Source organism: Nilaparvata lugens, chromosome 1, assembly GCF_014356525.2.
Source record: "Nilaparvata lugens isolate BPH chromosome 1, ASM1435652v1, whole genome shotgun sequence".
Lineage (NCBI taxonomy): Eukaryota > Metazoa > Arthropoda > Insecta > Hemiptera > Delphacidae > Nilaparvata > Nilaparvata lugens.
In genome coordinates, this window is record NC_052504.1 from 22165607 (window position 1) to 22184134 (window position 18528).

At 34.0% G+C, this 18528-nt stretch overlaps 1 protein-coding gene across 3 annotated transcripts in view; it reads right to left on the minus strand.

Moving 5' to 3' along the window:
• LOC111044758 (phospholipid scramblase 2) overlaps nucleotides 1–17738 on the minus strand; it is a 32766-nt gene extending 15028 nt beyond the window's left edge. Inside the window, exons 1-5 of one of the 3 annotated variants that reach the window (XM_039422182.1) lie at nucleotides 17493–17700; nucleotides 15547–15581; nucleotides 14548–14640; nucleotides 13827–13910; nucleotides 9553–9723 (exon numbers count right to left, since the gene is read on the minus strand). In XM_039422182.1, the coding sequence (XP_039278116.1) occupies nucleotides 9553–9723; nucleotides 13827–13910; nucleotides 14548–14566 (274 nt within the window). In that variant the 5' untranslated portion in view covers nucleotides 14567–14640; nucleotides 15547–15581; nucleotides 17493–17700. Of the gene's footprint in view, nucleotides 1–9552; nucleotides 9724–13826; nucleotides 13911–14547; nucleotides 14641–15546; nucleotides 15582–17492 lie in introns of all 3 variants that reach the window. The other 2 variants (XM_022329980.2, XM_022329987.2) reach the window with 2 other exon arrangements.
• Nucleotides 17739–18528: the final 790 nt, after the last annotated feature.

Genomic DNA, 18528 nt, shown 5'->3' on the forward strand with positions numbered 1-18528 from the left:
AGGTTTTTTGAAAAATAATCTATTATCTATTACCGTTTATTTCAAGTTTTTATCATATTTTGTTCTAGAGTTATTATTTTTTCTGATGTCATTCTAGCCGCTAAGCAAAATTACTATCATTAAAACTGAACTATAAAATCGTTTTTTTCACGATTACTTTATGATGTCTTGCAAATGATCTCTTTGTTACAACTAGCCAAATAAGAATATTGATGATGAAAGTAACGAACGTATTTCATAATTATTGGTAAATTCAAGATGGCGATCATAACTGATTATAGATTATTTCAAACAATAATAAAACGTTACATAACCCTCTAAAGGTAGGTCACCTATAACTAAAGCTGCCATATCTCACTTAATATAGTTAAATATTGAAAAATGAGGTGTCAATTGATTTGTAATTGAATTTACTAGAAAAAGGTTATTCTTGTAATGTTTTGCAAAATCAACGGTTTTTTAGTTATTCAAGGAATATAATTTTAATCAGCTGCCAATTTATTATGAATTTGAATTTTTTGTAGCTATGTCCAGTTGTCTTAAATGATTGTGCAAAGTTTCACTTCCATAAGCTCAGTCATTACAATATTGAGAAAAAAAATAGTTAAGTGAAAAATCAAAATGGCGGCTGCGTTAGTAACTAAGGACTTTCGGACAGTTTGAAAATGATATTTAGATATGTTTCGTACCCAGGCACAATGTCTAGAATATTGGTGTGGAGTTTGGAAACACTCTGTGCGAAATAACCATGTATGGAAATCGTACATTCAGAACTCAACAATTGTTTTGTACGCTGTCTGACACATTGAAAAGTCTTGATAAATAGCAAATTTTCCACATCCATATCGTCCAGTACAGACCACAAGAAGTCAATAATAATTGGCTGTATCCGCCAAGTTGAAGTCAGAGAGGCCGAGTACTTGAGCGTGACTTCTGCCGCTGCCTGAACAGCGACAATATTCTTGGCAAACCTTGCAATCCATAGTCGTATAGGTGTTCCTCGAAAATTAACCGAAACAGTTTCTGACGTTGAATTGGAAATTTGAGAAAGTTTTAATTTTACACGAATTGGCAACCATGTGATTTCTTCGGATAGAGGGCCAAGTCTCAACTTATTTTACACAAACTATAATACCTTAAGTTTGGACGACATCAAACCACTGTCTCAGAGCAAACTTTTTTTTATAAATCCATTTTTGGCAGAGATGTTGCCCTGATGTAGTATCTACAAGTATTCATCCTTTATTCGTTGTTGGTTATCCATCTTGTTTTCACTATTATTATTACTATTGTATTTAATAAAACTTTCAAGTGAAAAAACACTCACATTTTTTGATGTGGCGACGTCCGTTTCGTGCTGGTATTGCACATTTTTAAGCCAAACAGAACCGAAGTACTTAAGGTTATGAGGATGAAATTTGGTCAGAGTGGGGGTGGAGGGGAGTTTTGGCGTTTAATGGAGTAGGATTTAAATGAGTTTGACAAACAGAGTGTGTGAGGAAAAGTTGATTTGGTCATTTAGAATATTGTTTGGCTGTTGTTTGGTATACTTGTAGATTTCAAACTGTTCTAGTACATTTAATTTTCTGCTTTTGTGTGAATAGTGAAGTATTTCGAGGTTGGTGTGTATGTCAGGCTGTGTGTGGTCAGTGGAGATAATGTGTTCTGCAAAGGTGGAATGGGAGGAAAGATGGGTAATTGCTCTTGTGCGTTCTTTAAATCTTAAATTAAAATTTCTAGCTGTTTTACCTATGTAAAATTTGCTGCAATCTGAACAATTTAGTTTATAAATTCCTGATCTATTGTATTGATGTTGAGGGGTGTTGTGTGGGGACAAGAGCTTCTTCAGTGAGTTTTTGGTTCTGTATGCAACCTTGTATTTCATTTTCTTGAATGATGCTGCTATTTTGTAAGTTTTATTGTTGTGGTATGTGAGAGTGACGTATGTTGTATGATTGTTGTTATTGTATTTGTCAGAGTTTTGCGGATTATTTTTAATTTTTTATGGTAGTTTGTCAATCATTGATGGTTTTGTATCCATTTTGTTGTGCAATATATTTTATTGTGTGCAGTTCGGTGTTGTAATCTGTGGTTGTCATTGGGATATTTATTAATGTGTATAGCATGTGGTTGTAGGCTGCTAGTTTGTGTTGGATGATAGGGTGATTTGAAGTGCAATGGATTGTGGTGTCTGTTGTTGTGGGTTCTCTGTATATTTTGAATGTTTTGAATGATTGGTTCTGTTTTGTGATGGTGATATCAACGAAATTTATGCTGTTGTTGGTTTCTAATTCAAGTGTGAACGTCAAATTTGGGAACATTCAGTTGAGTGGGAATAGTCCAATTTGAGCTTGTGGGAATTATAATCTCACTGTTCAAGGTCACTGCTGTGTGCGAATCCAACTTTAATTTAATGTTATGAAGACTTAATCCAGTTGGAGATATTTATTGATTAATTATGAATTTATTAATAAGTAGAAAATATTGTTAATTGCAATTGCTCATTGGAAGAATGCGATAAAAGAAGGGCCTACACTGTATTCAAGAAGACGATGAGGGTCTCAACATCGATAGAAACCGTATTATTGAACGAGCGTCAGCGAGTTCTCACTTTTGACTTACTGAAGGCCAATGTCGTTGTCCGTCTGTTTGTATGTTCTACAATAACTTTAGAAAAAATTGATCAATCAGCTTCAAATTTTGAACCCGTATTCTTCGAATCTTTCTACAGGTCAAGTTCGTTGGACAACAAAATTTACTCACTCCTTCGTCCTTTTTCATAATAAGGTTCTTATAAACGTAACATTGAAAGTGCATAAGAAAAATTGTTATGATTTATCATTTAATAAGCTGAAGAATTCATTGCATGCAATTACTACAGTTTTCCATTCAATGGGCGTTGTGAATAAAAACGAGTAGGACAAGTAAATACTTGAATGACAAGTAAACGCCAAAATTGAAGTAAATAAAACAAGTATTTACTCTTACTCACGAGTAAATACTTGAGAGGCTAGTAAACCCCCGAAAAATGCCAATTTTGGCGTGAATAAACGCAAGTAAATACTTCTGTAGCAAGTAAATACTCGTCCATTCGCAAGTGAACCCTACCCCAGACTTGCAGTTGTACTTGTACACGAGAGTTGGCTGCATTTATGAACCTGAATGGTGTGAAACGTTATAGAGACCGGCCTGATATAAGTCCCGATCTATCTAAGGGACTATTACGGTTTGAGAACGAAAACGTAGATTTTCTCACTTCCCACTTTCTTGATGAAAACAATGATGCAAGGGGTGAAGGGTTAACAGCAAGGAAAAAGATGGAAATTTTTCTGAGATACCTTAGTGATCCAGGATTCCAAAGTGGTGTTGCCAACGACATGGGGGTTGAAAGAAGTACCGTCAGAGAACATTTTCAAGTGTATTGAATAAAATAGTGTCGAAGTCTGAAGATTGGATTAAATTTCCACGCACTATTGAAGATATGGATCATGCCAAGGCAGATTGGGCTTCAAAATTTCGCATTCCGACTGTCATTGGTGCTATAGATTGCACTCACGTGCAATCGGCGTTTAGCGGCGAAAACAGACCAAGTCAAAACAGGACATGATGCGTAGTAGTCTGTGTGGCGCTACAAGTATTTACTTGCCTTTCTTGTGAATTCAGTTGTCTCGCGAGTAAATACTTTCTAGTAAACCCTCGGGTTGGCGTGTACATGGTCACAAGTAAACTCGACGCTTTATTCTCATCGGTTTACTTGGAGTTTAAATACTCGTTACACTTTACTTGTAAGTAAATACTCGACGTACTCGTTTTTATTAACACCGCCCATTCATTCATTCATAACATCAGCTGAGGCTATTTGGGAGCTATCACAAGCGCTGACACATGATTTCGTCTGGTCAATATCTATCTATCTATATAATTATATAAAAGCGAAATGGCACTCACTGACTGACTGACTCACTCACTCACTCACTCGCAGAACTAAAAATCTACCGGACCAAAAACGTTCAAATTTGGTAGGTATGTTCAGTTGGCCCTTTAGAGGCGCACTAAGAAATCTTTTGGCGATATTTTAACTCTAAGGGTGGTTTCTAAGGGTATAAAGTTCTTTTAGCATGTATATTCTTCTTATTCCAATATCTTAAAATTATACTTTAAATGTCCATACCATATGTTAATATAGAACTATAATCTAGAGAGAGTACCTCTTCGAAACAGTTGTTCTGGTAACTAAATTAAAAATTTTGTCAGGTTGGCATTAAGTTGAGTTGACTTTGTTAGGTTGGCACCAAGTTGAAGATTGAAATGCATTTATCCAGGACCTCCTAAATACCAATTTATCTAGTTAGCCAAAATTAGCGTTTTCTCAGCTTCTCTGCGTTTCCTCACCTTTTTCAATAATTGATGGAAATATATTGAAAAAAATTAAGTACACAGGTTTAGCTGAGGTGGAAGAATTTTGTTCGCCAAAGATACGCCGATATAGTAACAGGTGTTTTTCGAGATCAAATTGACATAATACGTTCAAATTCGGTACAGAGGTTCCGCTGAGGTCTACATGCAGGCGAGCCCGCTGATCTCATTTTCGGATGATCCAGTCGGGGGTCAAGGGGGCGGAGCCCCCTGGCTAGACGGATATGGCGAGCGAAGCGAGCCTGAGGGCTAGTACAACATAATTTACAACTTTTACATCAACAAAATGATACGGGTTGATATATCGATGAGCGGTTTTCGCCATTTATTTTCTCTTATAACTCTCTTTTGAAATCATGTATCACATGACCACCTATTCATATGAGGGTTAAAGACACACACACCACACACCACACACACACACACACACACACACCACACACACACACACCACACACACACACACACCACACACACACACACACACACACACACACACACACACCAACACACACACACACAACACACACACACACACACACCACACACACACACCACACACACACAACACACACACACACACACACACACACACACACCACACACACCACACACAACACACACACACCACACACCACACACACACACAACACACACACACACACACACACACCACACACACACACACACACACACACCACACACACACACACACACACACACACACATACAAACATACAGACCAATACCCAAAAACCACTTTTTTGGACTCAGGGGACCTTGAATTTTTTCGAAAAGCAATACTTCCCTTACCTATGGTAATAGGGCAAGGAAAGTAAAAAGGAGTCTCCTTCATACGCAATATAAGAGTAAAAATCAGACTATAGAATTATTCATCATAAATCAGCTGCCAAGTGATTACACAGATTTGTGGAGAAGCCAGTCTATTGCTGTATTTCCATAAAGGTCTATAGTTTCAATCGTGTATTTGTGGATGAGAATACTGCGTGAGGTCTACTGTTCACAGGACTACTAGTGGCAGTGGTCGTCTCTTGTCTCGACTAAACACGTCCGCCCCCCGCCGTGTAGTGGTCGTTCGATGGTCGTGAATACAGTGGCGCATGTCATCACAGCGGCAACTTCATACACATCGAAGTTCGTACGATTTTTTATCGAACGACCGAGTAGAGTGATCATTTAAAATAAATAACTTTAATGATACAAGGCCATCTGATCCAAAGACAGCACTGTAATGAGCATGCGCACGTAACGTTCCATTCAATCAGTTCTTTGAATTTAACGTTCTAATAAATAAATTAATAAATCAGAACCACTATTATTATAGATACTACTAGCCGTCAGGCTGCTTCGCTCGCAATATCTGTCTAGCCAGGGGGCTCCGCCCCCTGGACCCCCGACTGGATCGTCCAAAAATTAGATCAGCGGGCTTGCATCGCTCGCCAACATTTTTCATTTGAGCATGCTTCATTCCATCAGAAAGTCAAAGTACTGAGAAAACGCAGAAAAGCTGAGTAAAACGTAGGAAAAACGCTGATTTTAGACCCAAGATAAACATCTGTACCAAATTTTCTGAAAATGTTCTGTCTATTACTTGATGAAATAACTGAGAAAACGCTAATTTTGGGCGTATCTTTAACGTAATTGCGAATTCCTTCTAACACAACATTATTACACCCTAGCTGAGCTTCTGTACTAAATTTAAATAAAAAGCCTCTTTTAGGGCTTATAACTCTTCAATAATGCATCATAAAAACTTATGCTTATCTTAGGTTTGTAGAGCATTGAATTGTCTTTGAAATGATGTATTATGAGTTATAAACCGCAGCCTCCTCTCATAATGTCCATCAGAGTAATCCTGCCTCTATGTCGTATCGGCGAGATATCGGTGTGAAAACGGCTAATGGCTGTTGGGGTTGGTGTATCAAATATACTAACATCAAAAGCTAATCTCCTTCAAGACATACTGGCATCAGGACAGCCCAAGTTCAAAGCAGGGAAAGTTCGAGAGACAATACTATGTTATTTTAGTTATTAATTGCACGCAATCAATAGTTCATTTATTTATTTATTCACAATGGAGACAACGGGTTTCCCCAAATATGTCTTCTTAACAATAAAAATTGTACAGATAGAAATGAAAAAAGAAAAATAATGATAAAAATAATACGAACTTAGTAATATTATATAATACAAACAACAAAAATACCACCTAATTCAAAAATGAAAAATACATAGATTTCAAATACTTATGAAAAAAGTAAAAATAAAACAAATTGGGAATTCAAAATTTATGAAAATTAAAGAATATAATAACAAATAATGAACCAAAATTTTATCAATAGAATAAATAACATTTATAACTGAACGACGTCCCAAACCATAAGCACATCCACACTGATACACCAACTATTTATTTGATCAGATCATGCTTACTCAGGGGACATTGAAACGTATAGAAAACATGAAATAATGGTACCTTAACTTTTTTTGTAAAGCAATACTTTCCTTACCTATGGTAATAGGGCAAGGGAAGTAATGAAACGTATAGAAAACATGAAATAATGGTACCTTAACTTTTTTTGTAAAGCAATACTTCCTTACCTATGGTAATAGGGCAAGGGAAGTAATGAAACGTATAGAAAACATGAAATTAGGATACCTTAATTTTTTTTGGAAAGCAATACTTTCCTTACCTATGGTAATGGGGCAAGGAAAGTAATAAAATTATAATTGAAATGTCCATACCATAATTATGTTAATATAGAACTATAATCTAGAGAGAGTACCTCTTCGAAACAGTTGTTCTGGTAACTAAATTAAAAATTTTGTCAGGTTAGCATTAAGTTGAGTTGACTTTGTTAAGTTGGCACCAAGTTGAAGATTGGAATGCATTTATCCAGGACCTCCTAAATACCAATTTATCCAGTTAACCAAAATTAGCGTTTTCTCAGCTTCTCTGCGTTTCCTCTCCTTTTTCAATAATAGATGGAAATATATTTAAAAAAATTCAGTACACAGGTTTAGCTGAGGTGGAAGAATTTTGTTCGCCAAAGATACGCCGATATAGTAACAGGTGTATTTCGAGATCAAATTGACATAATACGTTCAAATTCGGTACAGAGGTTCCGCTGAGGTCTACATGCAGGCGAGCGAAGCGAGCCCGCTGAACTCATTTTCGGGTGATCCAGTCGGGGGTCCAGGGGGCGGAGCCCCCTAGCTAGACGGATATGGCGAGCGAAGCGAGCCCGACGGCTAGTACAACATAATTTACAACATTTACATCAACAAAATGATACGGGTTGATATATCAATGAGCGGTTTTCGCCATTTATTTTCTCTTATAACTCTCTTTTGAAATCATGTATCACATGACCACCTATTCATATGAGGGTCAAAGATGTTGAAGCGAAAAAGTAATATTTAAATAGTAATTTTCTATTTCAAATAGGATCCACAACGAAACCTACTGTCAAATTATTATTGTAAGAGAAATATTTAGCTGTTTTCATAGTAATATTATCATCAACTCTGTATAATTAAAAGTTGAGGGTTTCAAAGATTGCAATAAAACAGTTCTTGAGCTAGTTCTCCAACCCAGAGGTCACTAGTATTGCACTTATTGAAACGAATCACCGCAACTACCTGATGCATAATTATTATTGATAGAAACCATATGAGATTGAAATTTTTTCAGATCTCAAAAAGTTAGTACAATGATTTTTTAAAAATTCTTTTGGTTACTTGGGTACACAATATTTTAATAGTTTGCCAATAGATATCAGGAAATGTAATAATAAGAATAAATTTTTAAAGAAAATTAAAGCATGGCTATGGGTCCAAACGGATGTTGATGTTCTAAGAATCAACCCGGTTTGAAATTTGTTGTATTACTGTTTATTTAGAGTTGATTATGTTGATTAAAAATTCATGAATTCAGTTTTTTCAGTTTGAGTATTGTTTTTGTATGCTGTTTTTTTTTTTTTTTTTTTTGTTAATTGTATGTTTGTATATCATTGTGCTGTACGGAGATCTACTCATGTATGTTGTCTTGTTATATTTGATTTTTTGCTTCTTGCTGGTTATCTTGGCTTGTTGGAAATAGTGATTAAAGTTTACAGGATGCTACAGACATCGTGCGCTAAAATGTCTGTAAAGTGATGAACTGAACTCAAAAAAAAAATTAATCTATGTCTTAACAATTTAGTAATTACAATTAAATACATTAACAATGACCACACAACTTGTCAAAGTGGTCATAAAATTTCCAAAACTTAAAATGAATGTCAAATGAAATTTATAATGGAAATAAAATAGTTTATTTATTATTTATTTTTATTTTAATCGTTGACTGAACGTAGTGAGGTCTATGGCTTAACTCGGATTGTCTGTCTATATGTAATGCGATTATGGCCAAACGCATTGATAGAATTCGATGATATTCGGCAGGAATATTCCTTTTTCAACTGCGCGTCGATGTATACACAAAGTTTTTTTTTTTTAATTTTGCATTTTAAGGATGATATGAAAAGAAAAGGAATTCCTCCATACTCTGATATCACTATAATAATTATACTTTGAAGATAGGATAATTAGACTATAGAATTATTCATAATCAATCAGCTGACAAGTGGATTATTCATTGCATGCATTACACAGATGTCTTGCCGTGTCTATTCGGTAGCGTTTCAATATTTTTTATGATGCGTGCCCATCAGTATCAATATTCTCACATTTGAAAAACAAATTTAATAGGTGATTGAAAATATGATAAAAAATGATTAAATGAACTAAATAAATAATGCTGAAGAAATTATAATATTCTTGATTGAAAAAAAAATAATTTTAAAATAGTTGAGAAATATTTTTTTATCAGGTGGAAAGATTATCACGAAACTGGATAAATTATCATATGGGATACAAATTCAAACGTGAACTGAGTTTATTAACATAAGTGAGTTTTTGATCTTGGAGAAAACAAATAACAGGTTTTAAGAGTAAATTATGATTCAACTGAATCAACTAGAACAGGTGAAATCAGATACTTGTGGATGAGAAAACTGCGTGAGGTGTACTGTTCACAGAACTACTAGTATTAGACTTATTGAAGCGAATCACCTGGTGCTTGGCCTCCAGGTCCCATCTGTGGCTGAGTTGATATCACTTGTTGCGGAGTATATCCCGGTGGATACTGCACATGCCCTTGGGCTTGGTCACCAGACGCCATGACATGAAAATTCTGATGAAATGTCGTTTGTTCATTAGTCTTATTTGGCTGACTAAACGCAACTGAAACAAAATAATAAATTGAATAATTTTAATGAATCATATAAAAGTACATTTACTTAAATACAATAATTTTAAACAGCAAAAATGTTGGAGGAGAAATTGTTTGGGAAAACAATTATAATCATGTTGGAGATGTAACGTGTTCAGTTTGTACTCGATGTATTCAGTTGGCACTCTTGCTCGTTGCTCACTGAGTGTGCCTGGCATTGAGCTGTTACGTACAGCTTACTTGCCTGTATTGATGCCTTTATATTGTTCTTATTAATATACTAACATAATACTTATCAACGTAATATGAAGTGTTATCCATAATTCCAATTTCTAAAGCTAATACTTCACAGGAGATTTGTTAGACATTGAAGTATTTCAAGTGTTTCGAAAATTGCTCCACAGCCTCCATTTTCAATGCACTGATATACCGGTAACAGTTTTTCAAGTATATCGATGCTTGACAAATTAGGCTGAAGTAGTGAACTATTGCAATCAAAATACTAATAGAATTTATCTAACTACATTAGAAGTATACTGAATAGAACATGACCAATTTGACACTTCTAGCTTCAACTATGAATCCGCAATAAATTGCCAAGGTTGGGGAATCCTTAATTAGAAACCCTATATCTTGGAACAGTAGCCAATTTCCATGAGCAATAGAGGATGAATACTGTCTTGTTGATACTTCATCAGAGCAACATCTCTGCAAAAATGGATTCATCAAAGTATGTTTCCTCTGAGACTGTGTTTTGATATCATCCAATTCAATGTACTTAAAAGGTGCAAAGTTCAATATACTAATAGATTTCAACTAACTACATTAGAAGAAGAAATAGGGAGAAGTTTGTAAAGGAATTATCATTTCTTAAGGAGATGAGGCGCTTGAGGAACATCAAAAGCCAAAAATGCGTAAAGCGCATAACTCTTCCAGTCAGATATTTCAACAGTTTAAAAACGAAGATTTTTGCGGTGATTCAATCTCATGATGCAATAACTAAGTGATCCATGCAAATCCAAATTATAAACAATAAATTATTATAAGGAAAATGTACTATTGAGAAATGTGAGAATGTACTATTTGAAATAAAACATCTAACATTTCCCAGGTGTCATCTCTGAATGCTACCATCAAGTTCATATCCACTATTTCAATCCTTCAACCCTTGGCCTGCCAATGCTTCTATAGTAAACTACAGCTCTTATCTCTCATTTTGCAGCCCTTAAACATATCCTGCCAATTTCCACTTCAATTTTCTTAAGCACTCTGCACACAGGGACATTAATAGCGTCCACTAGCTACTACAGGAATGTAGCTTCTTTTATTATATTATAACTCTTATCTCTCATTTCGCAGCTCTCAAACATATCCTGCCAATTTCGACTTCAATTTTCTAAAGCACTCTGCACACAGGGACATTAGTAGCCCCACTAGCTACTACAGGAATGTAGCTTCTTTTATTATAATATTATAACTCTTATCTCTCATTTGGCAGCCTTTAAACATATTCTGTTTATTTCCGTGTTTCCGTAGTAGCTAGTGGTCGCAACTAATGTCCCTGTGTGCAGCATGCTTTACGGTAACAACAAAACTTTCCAGTTTAACTACTTTTTATGGTCAATATTCAAATCCACAGCAGATGAATGTTCAAAATGCCAATTGAGTTGATGTTGGTTGCTCTTCAAGTCCAAGTTAACGCACCTCACATGAGAGTGAAAACCACAATCTAAATATACTTTGATTGTTGAGCTGACAACTTTTTTATTACACGTTTTAGTGACCACAACTTTTTACAAGCAGACGAGCGACTTTGTTTAATCTCCATCTCCTCTCTCAATCACCCTCCTCATAAGAATTCACTGTTCAAGACCTATTACTTCTCAAAAAGTAGAAACGTCTCCATCCAGCTACATCACCCTTAAATAACGCAGGGTTTCTCTAGACTGATCTCAAGTTCATCTCCCTTGCTTATTCAAGATAACTTAGAGATCAGATACATCAATTCTTCGAGGGACTGCTATCGATACCACAGTATAGCCAAAAAGTGATTCAAATATTTCTCTCAAATTGAAATTATTCGTTTTCCCCATTTCAGCAGTTAAAATGCCTCCTGAAGAGTTGAGTTGAAAAATATAAACGATGAGGGATGCTTTGAATGGAATATGGGTGGCATAATAGATTTTTCATATTATAAAATAAAATAGTAGGAATATAGCCAAAAAAGTGATTCAAATATTTCCCTCGAATTGAAATTCTTTGTTTTCCCCATTTCAGCAGTTAAAATACCTGCTAAAGATATGAGTTGAAAAATATAAACGTTAAGGGATGTTTTGATTGGAATATGAGTGGCATAAACGAATTTTTCATATTATAAAATAGTAGGAATGATTATATTGCACTAAGAACTTTTCTGTAAAAGGTTCAAATACAAATAATTATTATTTTTCCTTGTTCCCGTTCATGTACAAACAAATAAAATATCATTGATGATTATTGAGTACAATCAATATTAATAACAGAATTATTTGCGTTTTTTCAAGAAAATACTCAGTATGCAACGTCATCTCAACAAATTCTGCAATGAGCTGAACTAAGTTCAAATTATTTACGTCAGTCACACTTGATTCCATAGTAAGTTACCAAACTAATAATAAACTTGAAATTTTAAACATAGATAAAATATAAAAAATTTCAAGGAAACAAATTGGGCGTAGGCGTTGCTTGTATATGAATCATTCTTCATATCAAACAGAAATAGATAGATAAAAAGGAATATGAATATAGGAGATAAATGGAATGAAATGACGATATAAACAGGAAAGTTGATATGACTTTGAATATGAGATATGTTAAAATAATTCACAACTAGAAATGCATAAGCTAACCATATGAATATGCGACTTTGCTTCTATACAATATGCTTCAACCGTTCTTGGATCGAAAATGACTCATAGTTAGTCAAACGTGAATGAAAATCGATAACTGTCAATAATTAATAATAATACTATATAGTAACTTTATTCTTTTTAACAATGAAGCACAGATATACAGAGTGTTTCAGAAGTAGTGTCGAACATTCTAGGGTATTTTTCCTGGATGATGGGAGACTACAAATGTCGTATATGAAGTGTCCAAAATTCAGATTATCCTTATAGCTGCCATTTTGTTTCTTCACTTAGGAATTTTCATCTCAAGAACGAAATCTCTGACGAATCGAATTGATCTGAAATTTGGCATAGATATTTATGCTATAAAGACCCAACTTTAAAAAATAAAATAAAAAAATTTCGATGTACATATTCAATATGACGGCCATTTTAAATTTTTGATGGCAAATTTCACGAAAACCGTGCACTTTATAGAAAATTTATAAGAAACAACAAAGTTAGAAAATTTTATCAAGATTTCAAGGATACCTATTTATCAAGATTGGTCAAAGAATAACAGAGAAATTAATTATTTTCGTACTGCATGAATGCACTAGACAAACAAGATCATCTGAAAAACATTGTAAAATCAGCTGTATGGCCATATGGAGCCATACCGAGTTTCAAAGCTTCATCATAAAATACAGTTGGAATTAAAAATTTAATATTGATGTTTAAATGGTGAAAAGTGATCATGCACATACCTGCATAAACATTTTACTGCATGTATGCAGTAAGAAAATATCTCATTTCTCTTGACCAACCTTAATAAATAAGGTATCCTTGAAATCTTGATAAAATTTGCCAACTTTCTTGTCTCCTGTAATTTTCTGTAAAGTGAACGGTTTTCGTGAAATTTGTCATCAAAAATTTAAAATGGCCGCCATTTTGAATATGTAAATCGAAATTTTTTATTCTATTTTTTAAAGTTGAGTCTTTATAGCATAAATACTCATGCCAAATTTCAGATCAATACAACATTTTGTTATTGAGATGAAAATTCCTAAGGGAAAAAAACAAAATGGCAGCTATAAGGATAACCGCTGAGTTTTGGACACTTCAAATACGACATTATGAAGTCTCCTATCATCCAGGAACAATACCCTAAAATGTTCGACACTACTTCTGAAACACCCTGTATAAGAACTTAATTTATATAATAAAATAGTTATCAAATAACAAACCGTTAGGAATATTTTTAGGCTGACTCTGTATGACAGCTGCTGTATTTCCATTTGCTGGCTGATATGGAGTGAGTGGCACTGAGTCTAAAAAAATTAAGAACAAGCACAACTATGTAGTAGAGAACATTTTTTTGTGAGAACAGTTACTATCGACGAATTTGAGGGGCATCGTTGACAATGGAGTCTGGAGGAGTCGGTCAAAAAATAAATAAAATTCTAAAAGGTGAGTATGTGGTACGTTTCATCAAGTCACAAAGATTACGCTGGGCTGGTTATGTTGAGAGTATGGCAGATCATCGAATGTCAATCACAGTTTATACGGCCAGAATAGAGAGTGGAAGACGGCAGGGGAGGCCACGCAATCGATGGAGAGATGAAGTGGAGGATGATCTCCGAAAGATGGGAGTTATGGCCTAGAGGCAAAAGCATGTGACCGTATCATGAGGAAGGCTGTGGGAGAGGCTGAAGAGCACATCGAGCTGTAATGCCAGAAGAAGAGAAGCCCTCTGTGAATAGAATCGGTAGACCCAATAATCTGTTATCCTTCCGATTACCCACGCACAAGCCTGGAGCTCAAGTGGACATCACCCTCAAGGGAGAGTCTTTCACACAAGAAAGTAATATTTACCAAATTTGAGATTTGTATTTCTAACAATGCACATAATAAAGTGTTGATAACACCTTAATTAAAACATTAAGATGAACGTTTCCAATGCATTACCTGGAGGAGGATTCGCCATGATTTCAATAAACCACGAATTGTGAGCCTATCATGTGGAGGGCTGTTGTGCGAGAGGCTAAAGCTCACTTCGAGCTGTAATGCCAGAAGAAGAAGGAAGAAAGAACTGAGTGAATAATTATTAATTATCTATAGAATTAGTTTCAAATCTCTCTTGACCTTTGTAAATTTAACTCTCTATTATTAGGATGAAATTTAACTCTAATCTATTAATAACATGAGCGGTTGGCTCCGTGGTCACGCCCATACGCTATCGCTTAGATAAATAATGAGTAATTCATTTCATTATTCATATAATTGTAGGTAACAAGTAGCAACTATCTACATTTTAAAACATGAATATTGGCTAGCGCACAAGTTTATACTTATGCTACTCGAGCCACAATATAAAAAAATTATATTTGACTTTTGCAAACAGTGCGAATAATATTATATAGCCTACAATCATTTAAATCTAAATTATACTTTTTCAAGTACATTATATCAATTTATTACTGGTATATTTATAAATTGTGCATTATGCATTCTGTCTATTTTGTATTAAACATTTTGGCAAATGAATTTGATTTGAAATGACAACAAAAGATATTTTATATTTCCGGTGAGGCCGGTACCTTATATACGAGAGAATTAATTTAAATTAATTAATAAATTAAACTCCCGTTGGACAGTTGACCACTTCAGCAGTTAGCTTGCTAATAGTTATTATTTATGAACTGGAAAATTGCTTTCCAGCTGTTTAAAAACCACCAAAATCTGTTGGCCCACTCATCTTTTATCCATTCGACCCACGCACAAGCCTGTAGCTCAAATGGGCATCACTAAAAAAAAATATAAGAGAGTCTTTCTAGCAAGAAAGTAATATTTATTAAATTTATGATTTGTAAAATATTTCGAAAATTGTACATTATATGAAGTGTTAAGAGTACCATATAACCTAAATTAGAATTATAAATTAGGATTGATGTTCCAATACATTACCTGAATATGGTGGAGGATTCGACATGATTTCTAATCTGAAAATTGAGCAAATAAAAAGGAGAGGTTGATAAATTAATTTTACATTAAAGTTTTTCAATTCTTAATGAACAATTTGTCAATTTAGTTTATCGTGTAACAAAAAAATACTTCCTTTTATTTTTATTCACAAATAGTTTACCCGGCGAACTTCGTACCGCCAAAAAGTCAATGCACATCTCATGTCACACCTGACTTTATTTGGTGAATCATGAAATATACATCTCAATACAAACTTCTTATGTGCTTAGTTATGCAGCATTTATTATTCTGAAAACATATTTTTCTCAATCAATTGGATGTAATATCTTTCAGTAAAGTGTTGAATTAAAAAAAATAGATAAGTTAAATCAGTGTTTCAGAGATGAATTTAATGTTTTCATAGTTGTCGATTGTCAATAGATGGTCCAGAAAATATGCGATGTCCGATGAATCACACAGAATTCCATATTCTTTCCATCTTACATTTTAGAATGAATATAAGCTAAGCTAAATTAAAAAAAATCGTGAATTATTCTGTCATTCTTCAGTTATTAATGAATGCAATATGAACAACTCTCTTTCATGAGATGAATAATTTTTTCCAACATTTTCCAGTTTCTCATTGATAGGGGAGTGATAATTATTTGTATAGTCTTCTATTATAATTATATGATCTTCTAAAGGTAGGCGCACACAGATCGTTATCGGACGGACGGCACGCATCTGACGATTAGATTTGATGCATTGTTTTCAATTGGAGTGCGCATACCTATCCGCATCGTATAGGTATGCGCACTCCAATTGAAAACAATGCATTAAATCTAATTGTCCGATCCGTCCGATGCGTGCAGACCGTCCGATGACGATCTGTGTGCGCCTACCTTTAGGAACCATTATCTACAGCTGCTACCAATCAACTACACTTCAACTCCAAACTACCGTTTTAATGTCAAAACACAATTTATCACAGAGTGACGTGTTTATTAAAGCTGGATGCTAAAACATATCATTATCACAATGATCTTGAATCATGATAATCTTTCCGTTCTTCGGTAGCCGCTCAACCGACAATTCCAAAAAAGTCTGTAAAATTGATTAATAAATAATTATTATTAGCACCCCTATTAAAATTTCTGGTCAGAAACCATCCCCAATATTCACACAACATATTCTTAAAGTTTTATGCCGTTCTGTCAAGTAGTTTTCAAGTCTAACACAAGTCAAACAAACAAAAATTAATTGAATAGACTTAGAACGTTGTCAAGAATCTTTAATTAAATCCTGCTAGTTTTTTTCAAGTTGGCAGATAAATGTTTGAATCGTGCAAGGATACATAATAAATAATGAGAAATAATTTAATTAAATATCTAGGTTTTTTAACATTACTCGACAATATTGCTAAATATTTCTTATTGTTTAGGCCTATAAATAAAAGAAAAAATATATGGTACAATTATAAACATTAAAATGTAAAAAAAATATATAATGAAGAAACATACTTAATACAATATTTTTATTTCATAAAATCGTGTAATGTGACGTTTGATTGGTAAGTGTTAACTTTTCTAGAATGATAGTTACATTCTTGCTTGATTTAAACAAGGCAAATAGTTTTAGTATGCAAACACTTATATATTGTAGGTTTTAGATATTAGTTTTTGGGTATAGTAATAAATTCTCGTTTAATAAATTATACATAAATAAAAGTGCTACTCATTAGCAAGAATTGTAATAAAAAGTTTTTATATTAATACAATAGTTAACCTCAAAACTTTATTGAACCAAAGCAAAAGTTTATGAATGGACTCATATAAAAAATAGCTTTATAAAACAGAGTAAATACTGTTCAAATTATTTGTCCAATAATTAAGTTATTGAAACTATCATAATTATCAAAGACATAAGGGTATTTTTGATATAATACTCACATTATTTTATAGACTAGGAATGTTGATTATTTGCAAAAGAAGAATTACAGTAGTTCAAAATTCAAATGCAATACAAACTTCAAACTTGCTTTATATTTTTACAGCTCTTGCTTACTGCCTATAAAATAAACACAAGTTTTCCTTGTACAAATTTTCCTTGTCCTTTGCACTTGCATAAAAAAAGTTATCTGTTGCAGTTGTTTATAATTTTTGGTAAGCACATTTTCATATCCACAGAACGGCATTATCGAATCGATAACCTATCGAACGATACTGCCAACCTTCGATATTGAATTTTATCGATAGCTATCCACTGTCAATAGGGTACGCGACTATACTAGTAGTTCTATGAACAGTAGACCTCGCGCAGAAAATAACCACAGTCTCCTCTAATACTGTCCAACAGAGTAAATTCTGTCCTGTCCTGTCGTGTTGGCGAGATAACGGTGTAAAAAACGACTAATGGCTGTTTGGGTTGTTATCGACAATGCTAATAATTTGATTTAAACAGTATAATGGTGCATTTTGATACACCTCAAATTTATTTGTAAAGAGAATTGCTAGGTCTCATTGAAGAAACCAGAAACATTATCAACTGTACTATCAATCGAATGGAATAGATAAGATAATAACGACTCTGAATACTGTGATTATTGATGACGGTATTAAAATAGAAGTCATTTTTTAATTATTTAATAAAATAATAATAAAGAATTGAGGTTAGGTTCTTTGGTAATAGCGCCTGTCGGCAACACTAACAGCGGTCAAGCCGTATATCTGAAATTCGGTCAGATACCTTCAAGCAAAATAATTGCATGCATACAGTACTCAATAGAACAAGGACAAATGGGTTTTGTAAATTCTAGCATGCCAAATAATGGACATGAAACGTTTGTGAAAAAGGACTAATAAGGCACAGGACACACATGAGGTGGAATCCGTGCCACATCTTTAAGTTGGGAAAAATCTTCGCACATGAGTTGTAATTTTTTTTTCCTACAGATACCTTGAAAAGTGGCCATTCCTGCACTGATTA